Consider the following 21,023-nt stretch of genomic DNA (forward strand, 5'->3'; position numbering starts at 1 on the left):
TGCTAATTGCTACTGAAAATGTCTTTTCCCCAAATAATTGCAGGAACCAGTGCTGCCCAGAGTTACACACTGAACTTATTGTACGGGTTTCAGTGGGTGTATAAATAAGATTCCTTAGCACCAAGAAAAATGAAAAGTATACATAGAATAAAAGATGGAAAAGCAAATAAGTAGATGTACCCAAGTAGAAAAAAAAAAACACTAATGGAAATCATGATTCTAAAAATTTTGCAAGTGAGATTTTTAAGCTCTTTATGCTTGTGGAGAACATACCGAAGTAAAAGGAATTTTCTGGAAATATAGATATGTGAGAAATATTTTGCTATTACCATCATAAATTATCACTATTATACTCATTATTATTCATTTGAAAATATGTTCCTCAAATATCTTTTATTATCTATTTTTATTTTGCCACTTGAGTTGCCCTGTTCTCCTAAAATCCACCCATGGCAGCTGCTGGGATGAATGCCAAGTTTTTCAGCCATAAGGTAGCGAAATCTAGCAGAATCCAGATTACATCCACTTCCAATCACACGGTGCTTCGGTGATGCACTTAGTTCCCAGGTAACATGGGTGAGAATACCACTAATTAGAGCCACAGTCATGGTGCGGTCAGAGCTGTACTTGGTGATAGGAGGAGTAATGAATTTGAACACACTGACATTCCTCCGCGCCGGGTTGGGACGACTCTCTCCCTCCTGCTGGTGAACTGCGGTTACCGCCACAACCTTAGAACTGGCGGCCACAGAGTAGTCTTTATCTGCCCCAATTTTCAGTGTTTGAAGAAACAAGCTCCCGTGCTCCGGGTCCATCATTTCTCCTTTGAGTTTATCTTCCAATACATCCACAAGAGCAAGCTCATCAGCCAGAGACTTTCCCAGAATGCTGATGGCACATGCCATACCAACTTGTCCAGCACCCACAACGGTGATCTTATTGTTTGGGACGCGGCCTCTTCTGCAACCGGTGCCATCGGTTTTTCCCTAAGAGTTGCCATTGTGCACGGGGGACAGAGGGTGCTCCAGATCTTAGAAAGAGTCCCGCCAAGGAGACAATGCGGGCTGCGTGCGTCTGCACGCGCACAGGATCCGCAACCATCAAATATATTTTGAAGGCTAAATACTGTGCTTTGATTAGGAACATAATAATGAACACGTCAGAAAAGATCTCAGAGTGAGTCTGTAAATAGCCGATTATTTAACCAGTGAAATTTTAGTCATTTGGGACAACTCATTTACTGCTAAATATTCTCTTCCTTTCACCTGTCACACTGCAGATTGATTTTTTTGGCTTTCCCAGTCTCCTACAAAGATTTAAATAGTTATTTAGTCATCTGCTCATTTATTCAAACAGTATTTATTATTGTGGCTATTGATGCCATCGAGTGCTCTAGGTTCTGGGAACCCAGGTGGGAAAGGTAATGTCACAGCACAGGTGCAGCCTGCACCAAGGAAGTGGACCATTACAAAGGATCCAATAAATGCTATTACGGTGACAATGGCAGAATGAAAATGGGGACTTGGGACAGGGGTCCCTAAAAGAGATCACAGAGGAATCATGGAAAAACTCTATTAACAACCGACAAACTGCATTTCAAGTAGATTTAGTACATTTAGGAGTTTTTGAGATGGAGACACGGTGGAGGCAGAGCACGGCAGTCACGGAAAGCATAGAGAGTGGGCTGGGGGAGGGGGGGTGGCCCTCTCGCATTAGACAGCTGACTTCTTAAAGCTTCTGGCATATAGCATGGTGGAGAAGGTGAAGAGAGAGCACAAGATACGGACTTGGTGTGGAAGGTGTGAGAAGGGGAGGGTAGAAATAGAATTTTAAGAAATTAAAACCCTTATTATAGACTTTTCTGGGAGTCAACACATCACAATTTGCACTGTGTGTGCATTTATTTATACTAGAACTCCATAAATCTCAGCATTGTAAAAATTATTGAATCTCCTTTAAAAAAAAAAAAAAAACTTGTAGATGGCCCCAGCTGACGTGACTCAGTGGATTGAGTGCTGGTTCATTTCCCAGTCGGGGCACATGCCTGGGTTTTGGGCCAGGTCCCCAGTAGGGGGCGTGGGAGAGGCAACCACACATTGATGTTTCTCTCCCTTTCTTTCTCCCTCCCCTCCCCTGTGTCTAAAAATAAATAAATAAAACCTTTAAAAATAAATAAATAAAAAACTTTAGATGTATTAGTCATAGAAGCCAATGGATACAAATAGGACGGGGAGCAAACCCAAATCATAGAAGAAGGTAATGGGATAGTGTTACACAGTGTATCTTGGTAACTGAACAAAGTGCCCGCAATGTCGCTGTTGTAAATGTCCTGCTGTGGTTCAAGTGGCTCAGTTACCTGGTTCCACTGAATTTTGCTCGATCCCTGGCCTCCACAGGTACATGAGGAAGTGGAGATGAGGAGAGAAAAAAACAAAAAAGAACTTTTCCAAGAACCATTGGTAAAATTCAGAAAGACATGAAATTTTTCTTTCTTTTACTGTTGTTAATCAATTTTGTGAGCAAGTTACTTCAATGCCCAGAAGGAAAAGCGAGTAAAGGTGTATCACTCTCTAACAAATCATTCACATTACTCTTTGCAATCTTTCTTTTGGATATTTAAGGGCTTGTAATGAGTATCATCTTGCAGGCACTTCCCATAAGCCATATATGCATTATTAATGAAGTTCTGTGACTGGAAACTTCTATCACTGCAATGACTACTGGAAAGTATAGGTTCATATAAACTAATAATGCATGGGCCTTTGTCACGGTTTTAACATATGCATTCTTCTTGCAGATGGTTGAGAAAGAAGGTTATCTTCAAAAAGCTAAAATTGCCGATGGAGGAAAGAAACTAAGGTAATAAGCGTTCTTTAATTCACTTTACGTAACTGTGCCAGTTTCCCATCTCCTCAACTTGTGTCTCTGCTGTTGTTTGGGAAGAAAGGCCGCCCCTAAGGTACAAGACTAGAGTATACTCTGTTAATCATTATAATCATTATTTTTACTAGTATTATGGTTTTCCAATAAAGTACTACATTCTGTATGGTTGCACGGAATACATGAATAAAGTGTTCTTGTCCTGCTAGGACATGAACACTGTTAAAAATGCAAAGAAATAAGATAATGAGCCTTGATTTCTGAGATTAACATGTTAGGGGATGAATGGACTCATTTTGCAATATGTAAAATTTCCCTACAATACATTGGAACCTTATTTTTTAAAAAGTGAGGATTAGCACTGGCCAGGTGGCTCAGTTGGTTGGAGCATCATCTTATACACAAAACATTGTGAGTTTGATCCTGGTACATACCTAGGTGGCAGATTCCATCCCTGCCCTGTGGAGTATAAGAAGCAACTGATTGATGTTTCTCTCACACACTGATGATTCTCTCCTCCCTCTCTCTCAAACAGATAAGTATTCCTTGGTTAAGGATTTTTTCTTAATTGAGGATGTGACATGCATTTGTTGCCCAAGTAAAAATTATCTGAGAAAAACAAAAGGAAAAATAAAATCATCTGTCAGATAAAAAGTTGGAAGTTGCCACATTTGGTGGTGAGATGAACACACAGCAGGTGAGAGAAATTAGAAAAGTTAATAAGCATTCCTCAGTTAACAACAGCAAACACCTTGAAGAAAAGAAAGGATTAATAGAAGAGGGAGAGATGCTAGAATATTGTGTGTGTGTGGAATATTTAGAGATAATCATCTCTATTTTAGAATTTTCGCTATTTTTATACAGGTTCTATTACAGTCGACCCTTGGACACTGCAGGGGTTAGGGATGCCATTCCCAACATAGTTAAAAACCCACCTATAACTTTGTCTCTAAAGGTGGCCCTTCACATGGGCAAATTCAACCAACCTTGGACTGAAAACAGTGTTTTTGCTCAGCAGTTGGGAATGAGCAGTGGGGAACCTGAGGTTGGGAATACAAAAATGGTGCTTTCCGTCCACTTGGTTAAATCTGCTAAGGCCAAACCAGCAGACAGGAAGGGCCAACTGTATTTATGGAAAATAAATCCTCATGTATCTGCAATTCAGACTTGTGTTGAGCTAGGTGATACGCAGCTAAAAGGTATGTAGATGGGAGACAAGGCATTTACTCCTGACTCTATTGTTTCAAGTTAGAAGCATGAAGGATAAAAGGTGCTAATTAGCTACACAACGGGACACATGTCAATTGTATTGCACAACTCATTACTAGAATGCCATTCTGGCCACCATCAAAGAAAGAAGTATGCTTTTTGTTTGCTAGCTATAAAAAGTAAAATTGGAGACAACATTCATCCATAATTCTGTTACTTAAAATAGCTATTTCAGTTTTAAAGAATGAGTTCATTTTCTGCCTATATTGTTATATTCTGGGATAGCAAAGAACAGAGCCTTGAATCCTTCCCTAGACTGTTCCTCTTCAGTAACTCTACATACACCCTCCTTCGAAGGGTGTTGGACAGAGATGCACAGGAGACAAGAACAAATGCAAAGCTGCTTGAACAGACTGGGCTAGAGCCTGCTCCTGGAGAACCGGACTTAGTGAGTGAACTGGGTTCCGACGAGGCAATAGGAGAGAATCTCTGACCTTCACTAGCCCAGAATAGTGTCCTGCTTTCCCCTGGACCTCACTTCCAAGTATATCAGCTCATGGAAGTCGTGGGGAGATGCAGCGATGACTTTCCCTAAGATGAATGTCAGCCCCCCTCCTACCTTACCAACCATGTGCTCAAAATTTCCAAAGAGGGACAGAAAAGTACACAAGGACTTGTTTAAATGATCCCTTCAGCCCTTCACTGGGGTGTAGTAGACTTACCCTGCAGCCTCATACAAGGAATAGGAGGGGATTCTAAAAGGAATTCCAAGAAAACAAGATGATGCCCCATCACAGTGGTTTTGTAAAATGTCCTTGCTCATAAACCATCCATAAACCGGCTTTGTGAAATTTTTTTTTTCCTAGAAGGTGGTTTCAAGAAAAAGCAAGAGCAAAACAGAACCTTTTCCCTGACTGACTCACATGAGATTATTTTTAGGTAGTTTCAGTTTGTATACCACTTTGTGTTTATTTGTTGTTACTTTAATCAGTTTACATACCATGTCTGTGTTCTAATTTAAATTCATATAAACATTAGTTTGCACTCTTATTGATATTTCAATCAGTCTGCATGCCATTAAGAATTCTTCTAGCTTTTTTCATTTAAAGTTACGTAAATTTATAAAGTTAAATTTTAGTTTTGCTTTTTTTTTTTTTTAACCTCAGGTGGACAGAGAGTTGATTGTACTCTTCAGTGTGTGGCCTTGTCTTCACATTCTCTGGGCAGGACCCCTAGCTGGCATCATTTCACTCGAGTCTCTGACCCTCGCTTCAATCCCTTGTGCAATGTGTGTTCACCATGCTCACTGCCCACGTCTCCGTCTGTCTGTATGTGTGGCATTCTGGGAAGCAGTGTGCAGCTGAGTGCATGTGAATGTGTTCTACATTGCATAAGCCTCTGTCCTAGAAACCTCATTCTGCTTCTTACTACTTTCATTTAATGTTAGTGTTTGGACATCTATCTACACTTGCATGCTTAAAATGAGTTCATTTCTTCCAACTGCTGCCGACTTTGCCATTGTGTACACACACCAAATTTTACTTGCCCAGGCTCCCAGAAGTGAGCACCTAAATCATAACTAACCCCTCTGATCGCAAACAACGTTGCGATAAACCATGTATATATGGCTTCTTACTGACCTGGGAGGAATTCGCTCGGGGGGGTATCCCCAGGAGTTAAGAATTGCTTGGTAGTAAGGTACACACACGTGGATTTACATGCATTGAGTGCTGCTGCCAGACTTTTTCCCTGATAAGGGCACAGCTTCACACCCCTTCTGCGTGCAGAAGGGCTCCATCTCACCAGAATCGCATCGGCGCACAGCCTCGTGTGACTCTCGGTTTTGCAAGTTAATGGCCCTAGAGCATTGCTTCAGTGTTGCTTTTGTTGTTACTCCTCTGATTGGTATTTCAGGTGAGCATCACTGCGTCTCTTTTGAATCAGCCAGTTTCTTCATTCTGATAATTGCCTCTGCTTTACACTTTGACTATTTTCTAATGAGTTTCTGACTTTTAAAACAATTTTATGTATTAAAAATTTAATTATATTTTATTGATTATGCTCTTACAGTTTTCCTGATTTTCTTCCCTTTGCCCACCTCCACCCAAGTCCTAGGAGGACAAGACACATTATTCATGCATTACATGCAACCATGTAGAATGTAGTACTTTATTAGAAAACTATAATTATAGTAAACATAATGATTATAATGATAACCCCCTACTCCTTTAGGCGATCCCCCCACCCTTGTTCACGTCCATGGGTCATGTGTATAAGTTCTTTGGCTACTTCATTTCCTATGCTGTACTTTACATCCCCATGGCTATTCTGTAACAATCTATTTGTACTTCTTAATCCCCTCACCTCTTCACCCATCCTCCCCTCCCCGTTCCCATCTGGTCACCATCTGGTAACTAACTTCTTTTCTCTTGCTGCTTTTAAGAGTCCCTCTTTATCTTTAACCTTTGGCATTTTAATTATGATGTGTTGGGAGTGGGCCTCTTTGCATCCATCATAATTGAGACTGCGCTTCCTGGACTTGCATGTCTACGTCCTTCACCAAATTAGAGAAGTTTGTTTTCACTATTTTTTCAGATAGATTTCCAATTTCTGCCACTTTCTCTTCCCCTTATGGCACCCCTATGTTGCAAATGTTGGACCTCTTGAAGTTGTCCCAGAGGCTGCTTCTACTGTCCTCATTTATTTAGATTCTTTTTTCGTATTGTTGTTCTGTCTCATTGATTTTTACTTCCTTATGTTCCAAATCATTGATTTGATTCTCGGCTTCATCCACCCTACTGTTGTTTCCCTGTAAATTGTTCTTTAGATCAATTAGTGAATCCTTCATTTCTGACTGGATCTATTTTATGATGCTGAGGTCCTCACTAAGTTCCCTGAGCATCTTTGTAACCAGTGTTTTAAACTCTGCATCTGATAGATTGCTTATCTCCATTTCATTTAGCTCTTTTTCTGGAATTTTTATCTGTCCTTCCGCTTGGGCCATGTTTCTTTGCTTCTTTGTTTTGTTTCTATGTATTAGGTAGAGCTGCTTTGACTCCATGTCTTGGTAGTGTGCCCTAATGTAGTAGCTGTCCTGCATGGTCCAGTGGCACAGCCTCCCCTATCACCAGAGCTGGGTACTGAAGCTGTGCCCTTTGTGTGGGCTGAGCACACCCTCCTTGTAGTTGAGCCTTGGTTGTGGTTAGCCAGTGAGTGAGAGGGGTTTTCCCAGGCCAGTCAGCTGCAAGGATTGGCTGTGACCACTGACCACCAACCTCCACCCTCTGTGGAGGATCAGCTGAGCAGTGGCAGGGTGGTGGTACTCCGAAGTGGTCTCTAGCTGTCCACTGGGTGCACTGGCCCTGGGGTTTCCAGTATGGTGGAGGCCAAGGTCAGCCCCCACCTTTGTTTTGCCTGGGGCACCCTAACTGAGCTGTAAAGCAATCTGAGATGGCTGCTACTTGTGATGGGTTTAGAGATTCCCAGCTGAAGCCAAACTGTGAATTTAATCTGGCTACCATTAGGGCCCACTGAAGCCAGTTGTTGCTTGTTTGATAGGATTTAGGAGCCAAGGCCAGCCATTCTTATGGAAAAGCAACTTGGGTGGGCCCTTAAGTTGGGTGGGACAAAGTCTCAGGATATCTCTAAGGCAGGTCAAACAGTGTTAGCCAGGTTGATGGAGTCTCAGATATGGTACCAGCTTACCAGCTCTGTGGGGGGAGGGTTTAGAAAAGGGACCATGGCCTCTGCTTGCCTGGATGCCAGACACTTCAGTGTCTCCCTATACGCCACTGGTGCCTTTCAAGCTGCTACCCTGGTGCTGGAGCTCAGAGGGAACGAGTCTAGTAGGTGAGTCTGTTCTTTAAGAGGACCTGCTCAGAGCTCCAGCATTTTCTTCAACCAACTCAATCTCCACTGGTTTTTGCAGCCATAAGTTGTGGGGATTTACCTTCCTGGCACTGGAACCCTGGGCTGGGGGACCTGGTATGGATCTGGAATTCCTTGCTCCCAAGATATCCCTTCCAAATTTTTATCCATGTGGGTAAGGGACCAGCCCATTCCGTGTCTGCACCCCTCTTACTACTCTGGATGGATGTGCTTTCTTTAATTCGTTAGTTGTCAGATTTCCATTCAGCTTAATTTCTGATGCTCCTGAGTGTGGTTGGTTCTATATTTTAGTTGTAATTTATATGTGGGTGTGCAAAAAAGGTGAGCCATGTCTGCCTAGGCCACCATTTTGACCTGAAGTCTATTTATTAATTTTAGAGAGAGGAAGGAAAGAAGAGAGAGGGAGAGAGAGAGAGAGATTTGTCACTCTACTTATTCATGAATTAATTGGCCGATCTTGTATGTGCCCTGAGTAAGGATCAAACCCAAAACCTTGGTGTATTGGGCTGATTGTCTGAACCAGCTGAGCTACCCAGCCAGGCTGACTTATTATTATTTTTTCCTTTGAGACAACTCCTAATATATTTTACATAGTAACACCTTGTTAACTTTAGATTTTGCAAATATCTCCTCTAAGTCTCTTATTGTCTATTTTCCTTCCTCATAAAAGTCCTCAATGACAATAGATCTTTAAATTGTATCCCGATCATTGCATAATCTTACTGTCCATTACTTTGGGGGGTTGCTTTTGTTTGTAGTATAAGCACCTTACAAATGGAAACCTGTAGATAGTCACTAGGTTTAATAACATGACATTCCACCATGTTAATGGGACTGTAATATACCAAACCATTTCTACATTCCTCTTTTATTTTATTTTTAAATTGATTCCAGTTTTATTTTTAAAAAGTTATAATCGCAGTAAACCTCCTATTACGTGTCAATTATTCTTTATATTTTCTGTGGGTAACCTCTAAGCCAGCACTACTTGATTAAATCACAGGAGCATTTCTTTTTAGTGACTACTACCTATGATCACATTTCTTGCTGAAGGAGTCTGCATGTTGTAATTGGGAACAAAATGGACAGTTTAATCATAACCTTAAAAAATTGTGTAATTTTTATCCCATTGATGATTTAGTAAGTATTAAATAGTATACCATAATTGCTATAATTTTCTTCTCTTATGTTCGATTTCTTTTGATAACTTTTCCCCATTTATCAAGATACCTTAAAATATTTTTATACATTTTAATGAGTTAATAAGCAATATTAATAAATGTTTAGTCTGCCAAGCACTCGGCTAAATTTTTCCCAGTAACGTTGAAATAATACTCTAAGATAAGCTGTATTATTACTTTCAATTTTACAAGTAGAGAAATTTGGTCACTCGTATTAACCTCTCCTTTCTCCCAAATCTTGTACAAGTAGTTAGTGTAAGATTTTAGCCCTGTCCTCTAATGTAGGTGTAGGTTAGTTTTTCCTCTTCTTGCCAGAGGCCTTTTGAGGCTACCAAGCAGAAATCATCCTTTTATTTCATACCAACAACAGTACCAAGGACTTAAATTGCCACTTAACAAATATTGTTTTCTTAATACTTATAAAAGTTTATCATAAATCCATAACAATTGGTCACCGCACCATGTATTGTATCCTTACTTTCATTTCTCTCCCTCCTCATTTTCCCTTGTTTTTAGCTTTCCTCTTTCATACAGTGTTTCTTTCTCTCTAAGAACAGTTTGACCTGTCTCTGGCTATGAACAAGAGTGAGTAAAGGGAAGGAGTACTCGTTGGCATTATTTCACATTCGTAAGGGACCATTAATGTAGCCTTATTTTGAAATGAAGTTCTACCTATTTCCCCAGTGATCATCAACAGGATTGAAAGCCAAATACATTCACCATTCAACTTTAATTTTTAACTGTATACATTGAAAATATGCTTTAGCTTTTCTGATGAAGTTTAAGGATCCTTTCATTTGGGGAATTCCTGACCCCAAAAGTGAAATAACCTCAGCCTCTCTGGGGCTCCATGAGACCCTAGTGAAAGTCACTTTCAGTAGTTAATTTACAAAAAAACATCCTTTCATATGTCTCTGGGCCCTCTGTATGCCCTCCTTGAAGAAATATCTGGTTCATTTCCTTTGCCCATTTTTAAAAAAGCAAACTGACAGTAACCAGAGGCGGGGGGATAACGGGAGAAAGAAAGGGAAGGGTGATCCAGGAACATGTATAAGGGGCCCATAGACAAAGCCAAAGTTGTGTAAGATTGAGGGTGGGAGGTGGGGTTGGGTAGGGCAGGGGAAAGTGGTGGCAGGAACATGGAGGCAACTGTACTTGAACAACAACAACAAATTTTTTAAAAATAATTTACAAAAGGCACTTGACAGCATGTACACTATCTCAGCACCCTTATCTCTCCCTCTGCACTTCTCATGCCATGCCTGCCCTTCCTTTGTTGTCTCATTTGTGGTTCTGCTCATCTTATCACATGTAGCTTCTCCCTCTGCTCTTCAGTCAGGCGTGAGAAGTACTCGGGGCAGGGGGGATGGACAGAGGAGGGGGATTGAGGAAAGGGAGGAAAGGTGGGCAGGGTTATGTCTATTGGTGCCCGTTTTCATCCTAAGGCCCATAAGCCGTTATTAGACTTCTTTGTTTCTTTTTATTTCTGTTTTTTTAATCATGGTTACTCAGAATAGACTTCCTTTAGCATGTGATATGAAAGTACACTTCTAACGTGACTTTCTTTTTTCTTTAGCTCTTTCTGCTCAGGATCTCAGTAAATTATTCCAGGCTGAATCTGTCTTTATTTTTGTGTTCAGTAGTGAGGAGTGGAAGGAAGGTTTGGAGACTACATAATATGGAAGTTAATTTGTTAAAGATTGATTTAGTTTTATAATTTTCATCATCTGTTCTGTTATACTTTCAACATCTGATAACTTTGAATATGGAAAGCTTTTCCATTTCTTGCAATATTGACAGAGATATGTGTGTTTATACCTCACTGTCTGACCCTCCTTTTAGAAGTGACGAATTACAACAAGCTTGAAATATGAAACTGAAGAAATAAGTGCCTAACCTGCCAATGCGAGAACAAGTCAGAACATTTAACAGTATCTGAGTGATTTTGTGGTAAATCAGTCACGGACACTAGAGTAAGTCACTTTCACTCCTACCGCTGGGGCGGAATCATGGCAAAGCCAGTGTGACCCAGTCAGGTAACAGAGGCAGGGAGCCCAGAGAGAATCTGAAATTTACAGGAGATCTCAGATATCTTTGCTTCTGACGTTTTGGTCAGCCATCCTATCATTACCTAAAGGAAGCATAAGAGAGGTGAGTGTAGGATATAAAGCTTGGCATTAGAGCAAATGACTGTGTTAAAGCTGGAGCTCAAGCTAACAGAGACTTATAAACATAATGAATATTTTAAGGCCCATTTTCCATGAAGTGTTCTTCAGATACGCAGTTACAAAGTTGCTGTTATTATGTGCTGCCATCCGGTGTCCATTCCGTAGAATGCAAACAGTTTTAAGTCAAACTAGTGCCTGTGAGGGTTTTTTGTTGTTTTTCATTTTGTTTTGTTTTGATTGTTTTTTTTGGTGGTTTTTGTTTCATGTTTTGTTGCTTTTGTTGTTTGTTTGTCCTTGTTTTTAGGTTTTTCTTACTTTGGAGGGGGTGGGGTATTTCACCTTCACAACTCACAATTTGTTTTAGGAAAGTTCTGTGAAGTGTCTCACCAGTCGCATAAATTGTAAATCATTGTCCTTATTTGAATTTAGTTCGTGTTCCTACTTGTAGTAAGCACGTTGTCCCCTGTAGATGTGATTTGTTTTTTGTCCAAAAAATGTAAAATAAATGCCTGCAATTCTTTTATTTGTTTCCTGCACTGAGTCTCAATATCAATACTTCACCTAACCGTTAACCCTCCACATTTATGGGAGACTGGTTCTTCTATCCCTGGGGCCTCTGACTTACTGAAGTGGGATATTTCTTGAGCTATACGTCTTACTTAAGTATCTTACACATCCTTAAGTCTACTGAAGAGTTTGGTTTTTTTATTTCAGCGTGGAAAAATAGAAAAGATTGCTCTCAGATTTAAGATGAGGCATTAATTGGCTCCCACCAGGATATAAGTTTACCCGTCGGCTGTGATGGGAAGGTAGGAATGAAAGGGCTTGCAATTCAGAATTGCAGGACAGCCCAGGTCACGCCACGAAGTGACTTTCCTCCAAAAAGAAAGACATTCAAGAATTCACAACGGTTCCGTTTCTTCCTTTCTCAGAGTCTTTCGTGAGGCTCTGTACACATCTGGCTGAGGGAGAGGTGCATGCTACCTGCTCTAGAGACAGTCCATACAGTGGAATGTGCACAGCCTTGAAGGTCGAGGAAATGTGGCCCAAATTTCGTATTTATCACTTCTATGACCTTGGGTGGGCTGCAGCCTCACTAAGCTTCAGTGTTTGCATGTGTAAAATGGGGGTCTTTCCCACCTCCCCGTCTTGTTGAGAGGATTTGTTCCCATGTTTAATGCCTGTGTCCTCTCAGTTACAGGTAAAGTTCTCGAAGTCTCTTATTGGCCTTTATATATTCAGTCCTTGGAACTGTGTCTGTCATGTGGTAGATACTCATCAGGTGCTTGTGATTAGCTTACAGATTAAATCACTTGATACATACAAAACATCAGGTCAGCTGAATGGCACATGTCTGAGAAGTCAGGAAGCCCTCTAGAAAGCTCAGGTATTGACACTAGAATTATAAAGTAGCAAAAATATACTGAACTGGAAGTGTTACGTTAAGTTTTTGTTTGCTTGTTTTTTGTTTTTGTTTTTTTGGTTTTTTAATGCCAGGAATGACATGTCAAAACACCAGGGAGCTAAGGAACAGAGAAAGGAAATGAAGGAAGTGGGCACTTCTGTAGTTTGTGTTAATGAATAACAACAAACACAGAGCAGGAAAAATCTAGATGTGTCACCCTTCTGAAATTTGAGAGCCCATATATATTATTTTTGCTCAATAACTTTTCATAGGCACTTACTAAATGTCAGACTTTGAATCCAGAAGTGAAAAAACTCTAAGAGGTTAGGGATGATGTCTCTTTGGGGGAACTAGGAGAGAGCAGGAGGGTCTTCCTTTCCATTCTGAAAACTGCTTCATCCTGGATTAAACATTTCATCGCATCCTATTAAAGCCCCCTGTCCTGCCTAAGCCCTCAAAGCCTGCAGAAATTACTTACTTTCCAAAATGTCCCTCAACATACTGAACAACAGTCATCTATAAGGGTTTTGTTGCATATGGAATCCATTAAAGGTTCATGTCAGGGCAAAACCTTGCCAACTGGCCCTTTCAGACTCTCTCCAGAGTTGACAATGCCATCGAAAGGCTCAGTGTGTTAAGAGTAGTGGGGTTCAGGAAGTTCTTCCCTGATATGCTGAGAACTACAGGCAGCGCAGTGAGCCAAACCTTCCAGACGGGGAGTGGACTGGGCAGATGCGGCAAGGGTGGTGGTCCAGTCTCTGGAGTGCTTTGTTCAGAGAGGAGGTTCCAGTCTACGTCACAGACTGAAGATTGTTCCTTGTAGGTGAATTCTCAGTCACTCCTCCACTAGAGGCTTTTGAGGCTTTTCTAGTTTTATGCTCCCGGCTGAGTGCAGGTGATGAGTCTGCTCATCACCAAATAATCCCACAGCAGGTAGCAGCACACCTCTGCTTCTGGCTTCTTACAAGGAGTTGAAGGGCCCACATGTGACTCTTTAAGTCAGTGCAACTTCTAAGGGAAGAGGAGAGTTTAGGAGTGGTGGGCCTTTGCCCAAATCTTCTAATTGGCATCAGGTAAAAATAGGTCATAGGAGAGCCTTCTGGCTTACCCTTCTTTATAAACTGTGCACACTAGCTTTTATAATTTGAGAATTTTGATTAAAACTATGATGAAATCTGACATTGACAGTCTCCTTATCCGTGATTGTGCTGCTTAATCCTTAAAAAAAAAAAAAAGGCACCAGAAATCAGCGAACAGATGACTGTACAGGCTTCAGAGTCGGAAAAACTGGGTGTATGGGTTGGGCTCTAAATCAAAGTGTGGCCCTAAGTTGCCTAACTCTCTGAACCCCATTTTCCACGTTAGTACCTTTAACACCTTTTTGTGAAGCTAAACCTCCACTGGACAATCAAACTTATGCTAAGTCCTCAAAATAATTTATGCTAGTTATCATTTTAAAGCAATGATAAGAAATTGAAATCGGGGCATCGAAAAGGTTGACAATAGCATTTAATTCTTCCTTATGAAACAAACTTATTTTAAGCCAATTGGAAAAATCTTTACTCTTACTCTAATACCATAAAGACATCATTTGAAGTTCCTAAATTCAAAACAAAATTGTACTGTGTGCCAAGGGTCCGGACGATTGCTGTTACTAAGGTTTCAAGGCTGCATTGCTCACCCTCTTCGCTTGTTCATCGCATTCCCCTCCCAGGGGACATTTCACAGCGGTTCAAAGTTCTAGTACAGAACCATGAGATAATTGAATTTCATGCAACTTTAGTTCTAACCAGTTCCAGTTCCAAGTTTAAGGAAGGGAAGGATAATGCCAACAAGCCCTATAAACGATCAACATCTGAAACAGATTCAAATCAGAACTATTTATCTAGGGCTTGCGATAGGCGGGAAGCAAATAGGGTATAGTATCTCCCTGCCAGGAGATGAAAAATATAGCTGGAAATATAAAAAGCAGGCTAAATATGGGTTTCATCGTGTCTGAGGGTGTACCATACTCCATGTCACAGGCAGTCAATATAAAGCGTGGATGTGAAAGATGCCCACTCTAGACCACCAGGCCTTCTCTGTTCTCTGGCGGGCCACCCTAATATTATGGAGTCATCCGAATATTGTGGGTCTCAAATAGGACCTGCATAGTGAGAAGGCTACGGCTGCTCTAACTCACTTGCTGCTGCTGGTACCTAAAAGCGGAAATGGGCATGAGGGCTTTTTTTTTTTTCTCCCATCTTTTTCATCATTTCATTGAAAAAGTGACTCTTCATTTGAAGAAAAATGGACTCAAGAACATAGTGCTCATATTTGCAGGTTGTAAAATACACATTGAGTTCTGTTTCCTGTTTGTCATGTTATCTTTTTGATCATGATGGTCTATCATTACGAAAGCTTCCGGCATGCCGGAGCGGCCTGATCCTGCTGTAAATATTAATTCCATGGAATCCTAACTGTCCTTTCAATCAAGGCCCTAGATCCTAAGAGGCAAGTGGAAATAAATTACACAAATATCTTAACTGGTCATTTCAAACATATTTTTGTGTAGTTTTCTATTGACCTGAAAAAAGTCTTTTGGTAAACTTATTTTTTAAAAGCACTTGTGTAAAATGAATTCAACTAGTTTGAAATGAGTAAGAAACCAAAACAAACTGTAGCAATATAATATAGCAAATGGAAACTAATTTTGATAAACACCAAGAAGTACAAAGGCAAATTAAAAGCTGGGTTTTTATCACCTGAATTAACTATGGTTATAGTTAATTCCCCCCATGCCGAAGTTCAACCACTGACTCAATGAAGCCACAGTCAGTGCCCGCATGCCCGCTGTGCTAGGCATTTGGGTACTTCTGTGAAGATGAAATGCTATCGTTTCAGGCTTTTCATACATGGGGGTGATAGAAGTGAAATTTATAAAAATTATTTTTTAATTTATCATAAATACTATGTGAGCAAGCTATAAAAGGCACATCGGAGGACATAATATTTGAACTTCCAATGAATGAGAACTAATAATGAGAAGGGTCTCAAATGTGTGGGATAATCTTAGATACATTGCACAGCTTAGTGTTACAAATTACATATCTTATTATGATCTGCATTAAAGACTTCCCATATTGGTATTTTTCTATAGCATAGGGTTCATTATTCCATTATATGAATCTGTTATGTGCATTTTACATATCAATTTCTTTTTTGCTATTTTAGGTAGAGAATTAAGAAATAATGGTGCACTCCATTCTTGTGCACACAAATCCTAACAACTTATGAGATGATTTCTTTAGGATAAATTTAAATTCATAGGAATGGACTTGTTTAGCCAAAATCTATACACACTTTTAAAGATTTTTAAAAAATCATTAACCACCCTGGCTGGTGTGGCTCAGTGGACTGAGTGCTGTCCTGCGACCCAAAGGGTCTCCAGTTCGATTCCCAGTCAGGGCATGTACCTGGTTTGTGGGCCAGGTCCCCAACAGGGGGCAGGCGAGAGGTAATCATACATTGATGTTTCTCTCCCTCGCTTTCTCCATTCCTTCCCCTCTCTAAAAATAAATTAATTAAATTAAAATTTTTTTAATTTTATTGTTGTTCAATTACAGTTGTAAATAAAATCTTTTAAAAAAATTACCAAATTCACTCCCCAAAAGATGTGCTAGTTTATACTCCCACCAAAATTGTATGGGAGAATAAATTTCTTCACAAGCTCAGCAACCCTTGGTATTATTCCTTCAAATTCTTGCCAATGTGATTGGCAAAGAGGGAAAACATTTCACTCTTTTATTTGCATCTCTTTGATTTCCAGTGAAATTCAACATTAAAAATATTTTGAATTAGGCAGCGACACATTAGCTGTTTAGATTTTCAGACTCTGAAATATACTAAATCAACGATGGGAAGTAACAATGAAAGATGGACTCTGATTCCGATTTTCACTTGGCTATTTTTGGCTTGCTGTAGAAACATACCTTTTTACGGAGTGAGTGTTTTATGGGACACCGGGGGACAACAACTTGATTTTTAGTAGCTGAGAAGGATTTGGGGAGGACATACAAATGGAGAAAATTTACTATAAATTCTATGATCTTTAAAAATTACAGAGTGTCTTTATTATTACCCAAATTCCATACCACCTATAGACTTTAATAAAGAAAATGCTTTTAGGAATTCTAGTCAAAAATATAGTCTCTACTCAGTCCAAATGTAGCAACTATATCTACTGTATCTATGAATAATTTCTTAAGTGATAATGCTTTTTTTCCTTTTTATTCCCCCCAAGGAAAAACTGGTCTACTTCCTGGATTGTTCTTTCGAGTCGAAAAATTGAATTTTACAAAGAATCAAAGCAACAGGCTCTGTCTAATGTGGTGGGTATTTCTCTGTTTCTACTATTATCATCTTAAAAATATTGTTGAATTAAAAGTTTGGGTTCAGCAGACATCACACTAAAGCCTCCAACCCACCACCATTTGAAAGCAGATGGAAGAAATGACTCAATAAACTTTTAATCAGATGAAGGGAAAATAGAACTTGGTGTCTGTTTTATTAAGTGGTGCATTTGGAGAATAATCACAAAATAAGATGAATGGCGAGCAGCTATCTAGTAATACGAAGATAACATTTTAAATTAAGGTACCATTTATAAATGCTTTATTCTTATTTATGAAATGATCACTAAATGCAGCTACTTGCTCAAATAATGTATTATAAAGTATGTTATAAAATGCATTAGTAATAAATGCTTAAAGGATGAGACTATGGGAAGCTGTTTTAAAGAATATTATAAGACGTAAATCGTATTAAACCATGTATGTACATCTTTAATACATGAATTTAAGTTGTTATCCAGCATGCTATAAAGTGCCTCACACATTAATAAATAATAATAAACTGTTTATAAATGGCACCTTAATTTAGGGTACTACCAATGAGGAAACACTCTAAGTTAACAAAGTGATTTTTTATCTTAGTCTAGCTGTGACATTCACTACATCCAGCTAACCTTTCCGAATATATCTATGACTCCATCTAATGGATCTAATACAATTTCTGTATCCAATAGTTATTACAGAGTGAAATTTGTAGGGGTCTATTGTACCTGGGGGACGGCCCACAGAGATTTAACAGTGATAGTAAGGCGGAGCAATTTTGAGTGAGTTAGTGGGGCAGTTCAAGCTCCAAACCTTGCTGCCCAAACAGCAGAGCTGCCACAGGATGTAGGAGAGAGAGTGGGCAGGCAGCGGGTCTGACAGCCTCCTGATTAGGAAGGACTGCAGGCAGGAAGCAACGTGCCATGCCCCATCCGCCTGACCTGACGGGGGGGGGGGGGGGGGGGGGCAGGGAAAGGGTAGCCTGGCAGGGGTTAACCACAATGAAGTAATTTGTATTTGGCAGGTAATAAAACGATGGAAAGTTCTTTGCTTTCCAGCCACTAGTAGTGTATGCTATGTAATCCTCTTTGAATAGGAAATAGAAAATCATTTGCTAGGAGATGTTTTTTAAAGAAGGTTTTAGTAAGAACAAAAGGTAGCATTTGGCTTGCTCCTGATAATTGCAATAGCCTTCATCCCCAAGTGGTTTGCTGATTTTGGAGTCTTGGTGCGGTCCAATCTGTAAACTAATTATGAATAAATTAAAAATATATCTCAGGCCTTTGTATTTTTAATTTAAACTGCCTCAGAAATTTGTTTTAGGGTTTTGTTTTGTTTTTATTTTTGGCTACAGTAAGGTTGAGATAATCATTTTAAGAAAAATAAAGTACCCCTAAGGGCTAGGCACCAAACAGCTCCCATCCACTCTCTGGTCCTTTGTCTTCTCTTGAATGAGTTCTAAGGGCTAAGGAAGACAGTAAGGGAGGAAGGGCCCTTGCCTGACCCAGTTTGGCTGCTGAGAAGACGATTTTCATCCCGCTGGGTGAGAAGAATTCCACTGGTGTAGAGTTTACGTGAATGTGCTGGGAAAATGGGAGAGATTTGAATCCAAATTAAAGCATTTGTTTTATTTTTGTTATTTTAATCTCCTCATACCAGGAGATATAATTATCAGCTGTTTAATTTTACACAGGTGAAAGAACTCCCTTTTAGATGACAGGCAAAACTTGTAAGTCAGTTTACTAACTGCATGCCTCCAGTTCCACCTTGGGAATTGTAAATTGGCAGTAGATTTTACTCTTAGAAGAAATTTGTTAACAGTGTTTGGTTTTGATTTTGATTTTTTTGCAGTCCCTATTTGGTACTTCTGGCCCCATTTTCCATGTTCGTATGGTTTCTCCCAGGATTCATTGTCTTCAAAGTGAATTCAGGGCAGGAACTAAGTAACTGTGTTTTGCGGTAACAAGGAATAGAATTACAGATTCATGTTTCTACTGCGTGAATTGTCTTCTAGTCAACTTCTTGGATACATTTCTAACCAAGTATTAAAGGCCTGTGGGGTAGCCCACATTTACCAGTTCCAGTCTCAGAGAAATGATATGATGATTGCCAGGCCTTGATTAAAGATGCTGTGGTTTAATTTTGAAAGATTTATGTCCTAATTTCTGAATTTTTCTTGTACCCCCTTAACACATGTCCTGGTATTTTTCAGTCTGTCATTTCCTCCGAGGGGTCAGTAGAAACTGCTTGAGTGCAGAATGTGGTCTGAAGGAGTCGATGGCATTTTAATCTTTTTAGAAATGCTCTTTGAATGTTAATAAGTGGTGAGACAAAGCAACAAAGTAGCCAGGAGCAGGGCTTTGAAGTTCAACCACAGGGAGCATCATTCTAGTTTTGGCCATTAGGAGCTGACAGTTACTCAACCTTTTTGAGCTTTGGAATGTTCATCTGTAAAATGGGTTAACTGCCAGCAGGATGAGTAAGGAATGGAATTCATTAATAAAACAAAAGAGACCACGTCGTGGCCATAAAGTACTTATTATATCCTATTATACTGTAGTCTATTAAAATATATAAATGTATTTATGATATTCTATAGTACATAATCTAGAGTATAATTACAAGATACTGTTCCCCTATGTTAGCTCTGCGAGTGAACAGATTCAGACACATACAGAAGAGAAAATGTATTAATTCAAGTTACACAGTCTGTACGTCCTCCAGGAAGAGAAATATGTATTCACAGAAGCACAGAACATTCTGTGGGAGCACTGAATAATGAAGCCACCCCTCCGTTTGGGCTTTAGGTATAACCTCCTGCATGTCCTTATACATTCCCCTCCACTAGCTCTTACCCTGGAGGCTTGCTCATTTAACACAGCATGTCACAGAATGTTGTGGCTGATACCGCATTCCATGTTTCAGTTCATAACCAAGTCACATTTTTATCGAAAGTTGTCTTCCCCTCAACGTAGACACAGACTCACTTCACTGCCGCTTGTAAATTAGACATTCTCAGGCTCTGGGTCCTCAGTCACCTATTGAAGGGAAAGGAGAATTGACCTGTCCTTTTTATTGCGTTTTGTTTTTGTTTGTTTTTAACAAGAATATTAAACAGTAACTTACCACCTACTACCACTGGCACTTTCTAACAGAAAAAGGACATTATAAAATACCCCAGTCCCAAATTGAAGTAGGATACAACCTCAGAATGAAGGACAGTCTTCAGCAAGACAGGAAAAATGCCCCACCTCTACGCGCATGTTTTCTGTTTACTTCGCCTCAGCCCAGGGAGGCTGGTCCTGGCCGCTGGCCCTCCAGGGGGAAAAGCAGGTCAGACCCACCAGTGTCCCTGAGCGGGGTGTGCTGGACTGTGCAGGAAAGGATAGTGCTTATGTTCTCACAGATTTGTATGCATTCTGATTTTTAACTCAGTTTAAAATGTCTAAATGTTGTCATGGGAAAATAATGCAGAAACCATCTCTAGTAAAATGCATTTTGTGTGTGTATGTGTGTGTGTGTATCATTATTCACCAAACTCTACATCACCACCCCCCAAGTCAAGACGGAGACCCCCAGCCCTCCAGCGGCCCTCCACCCTGCCGTTTGCCCCTGTGTCATCACGGCCTCTTCCATTTCCACAGAGTTAAATTGCATTTTAGCCATTGTTTCATTATCTTTTAGTATTTTTCCACCTATATCTATAGCCCTAAAAATATAGTTTACTTTGGTTTTGAATGTATATAAATGGACTGACTCATAGTGTATGTTTCTTTTGGTTTTTGCTTTTTTTCTCTCAACATGTCTTACTTTTTACTTCATTTCATTTTTTTCATTATTCTATATTTTTCTCTACTTTGGGAGTGATACACTTCATTTATTGTTCTGTTAGTGGCCTACCAAAGATTACAACAATGAG

General features: G+C 39.8%; 1 protein-coding gene and 1 pseudogene across 1 annotated transcript in view; one reads left to right on the forward strand and one right to left on the reverse strand.

Annotated features, from left to right (window-relative positions):
- Nucleotides 1–21,023, forward strand: part of ARHGAP15 (Rho GTPase activating protein 15) — a 619,281-nt gene that overhangs the window by 87,662 nt on the left and 510,596 nt on the right. Inside the window, exons 4-5 of the mRNA XM_024569724.3 lie at nucleotides 2,798–2,859; nucleotides 17,014–17,101. Coding sequence (XP_024425492.2) covers nucleotides 2,798–2,859; nucleotides 17,014–17,101 — 150 coding nt within the window. The remainder of the gene's footprint in view (nucleotides 1–2,797; nucleotides 2,860–17,013; nucleotides 17,102–21,023) is intronic.
- Nucleotides 360–1,000, reverse strand: LOC112313030 (L-lactate dehydrogenase B chain pseudogene; annotated as a pseudogene).

Source organism: Desmodus rotundus, chromosome 2 (assembly GCF_022682495.2).
Source record: "Desmodus rotundus isolate HL8 chromosome 2, HLdesRot8A.1, whole genome shotgun sequence".
Classification (NCBI taxonomy): Eukaryota; Metazoa; Chordata; class Mammalia; order Chiroptera; family Phyllostomidae; genus Desmodus; species Desmodus rotundus.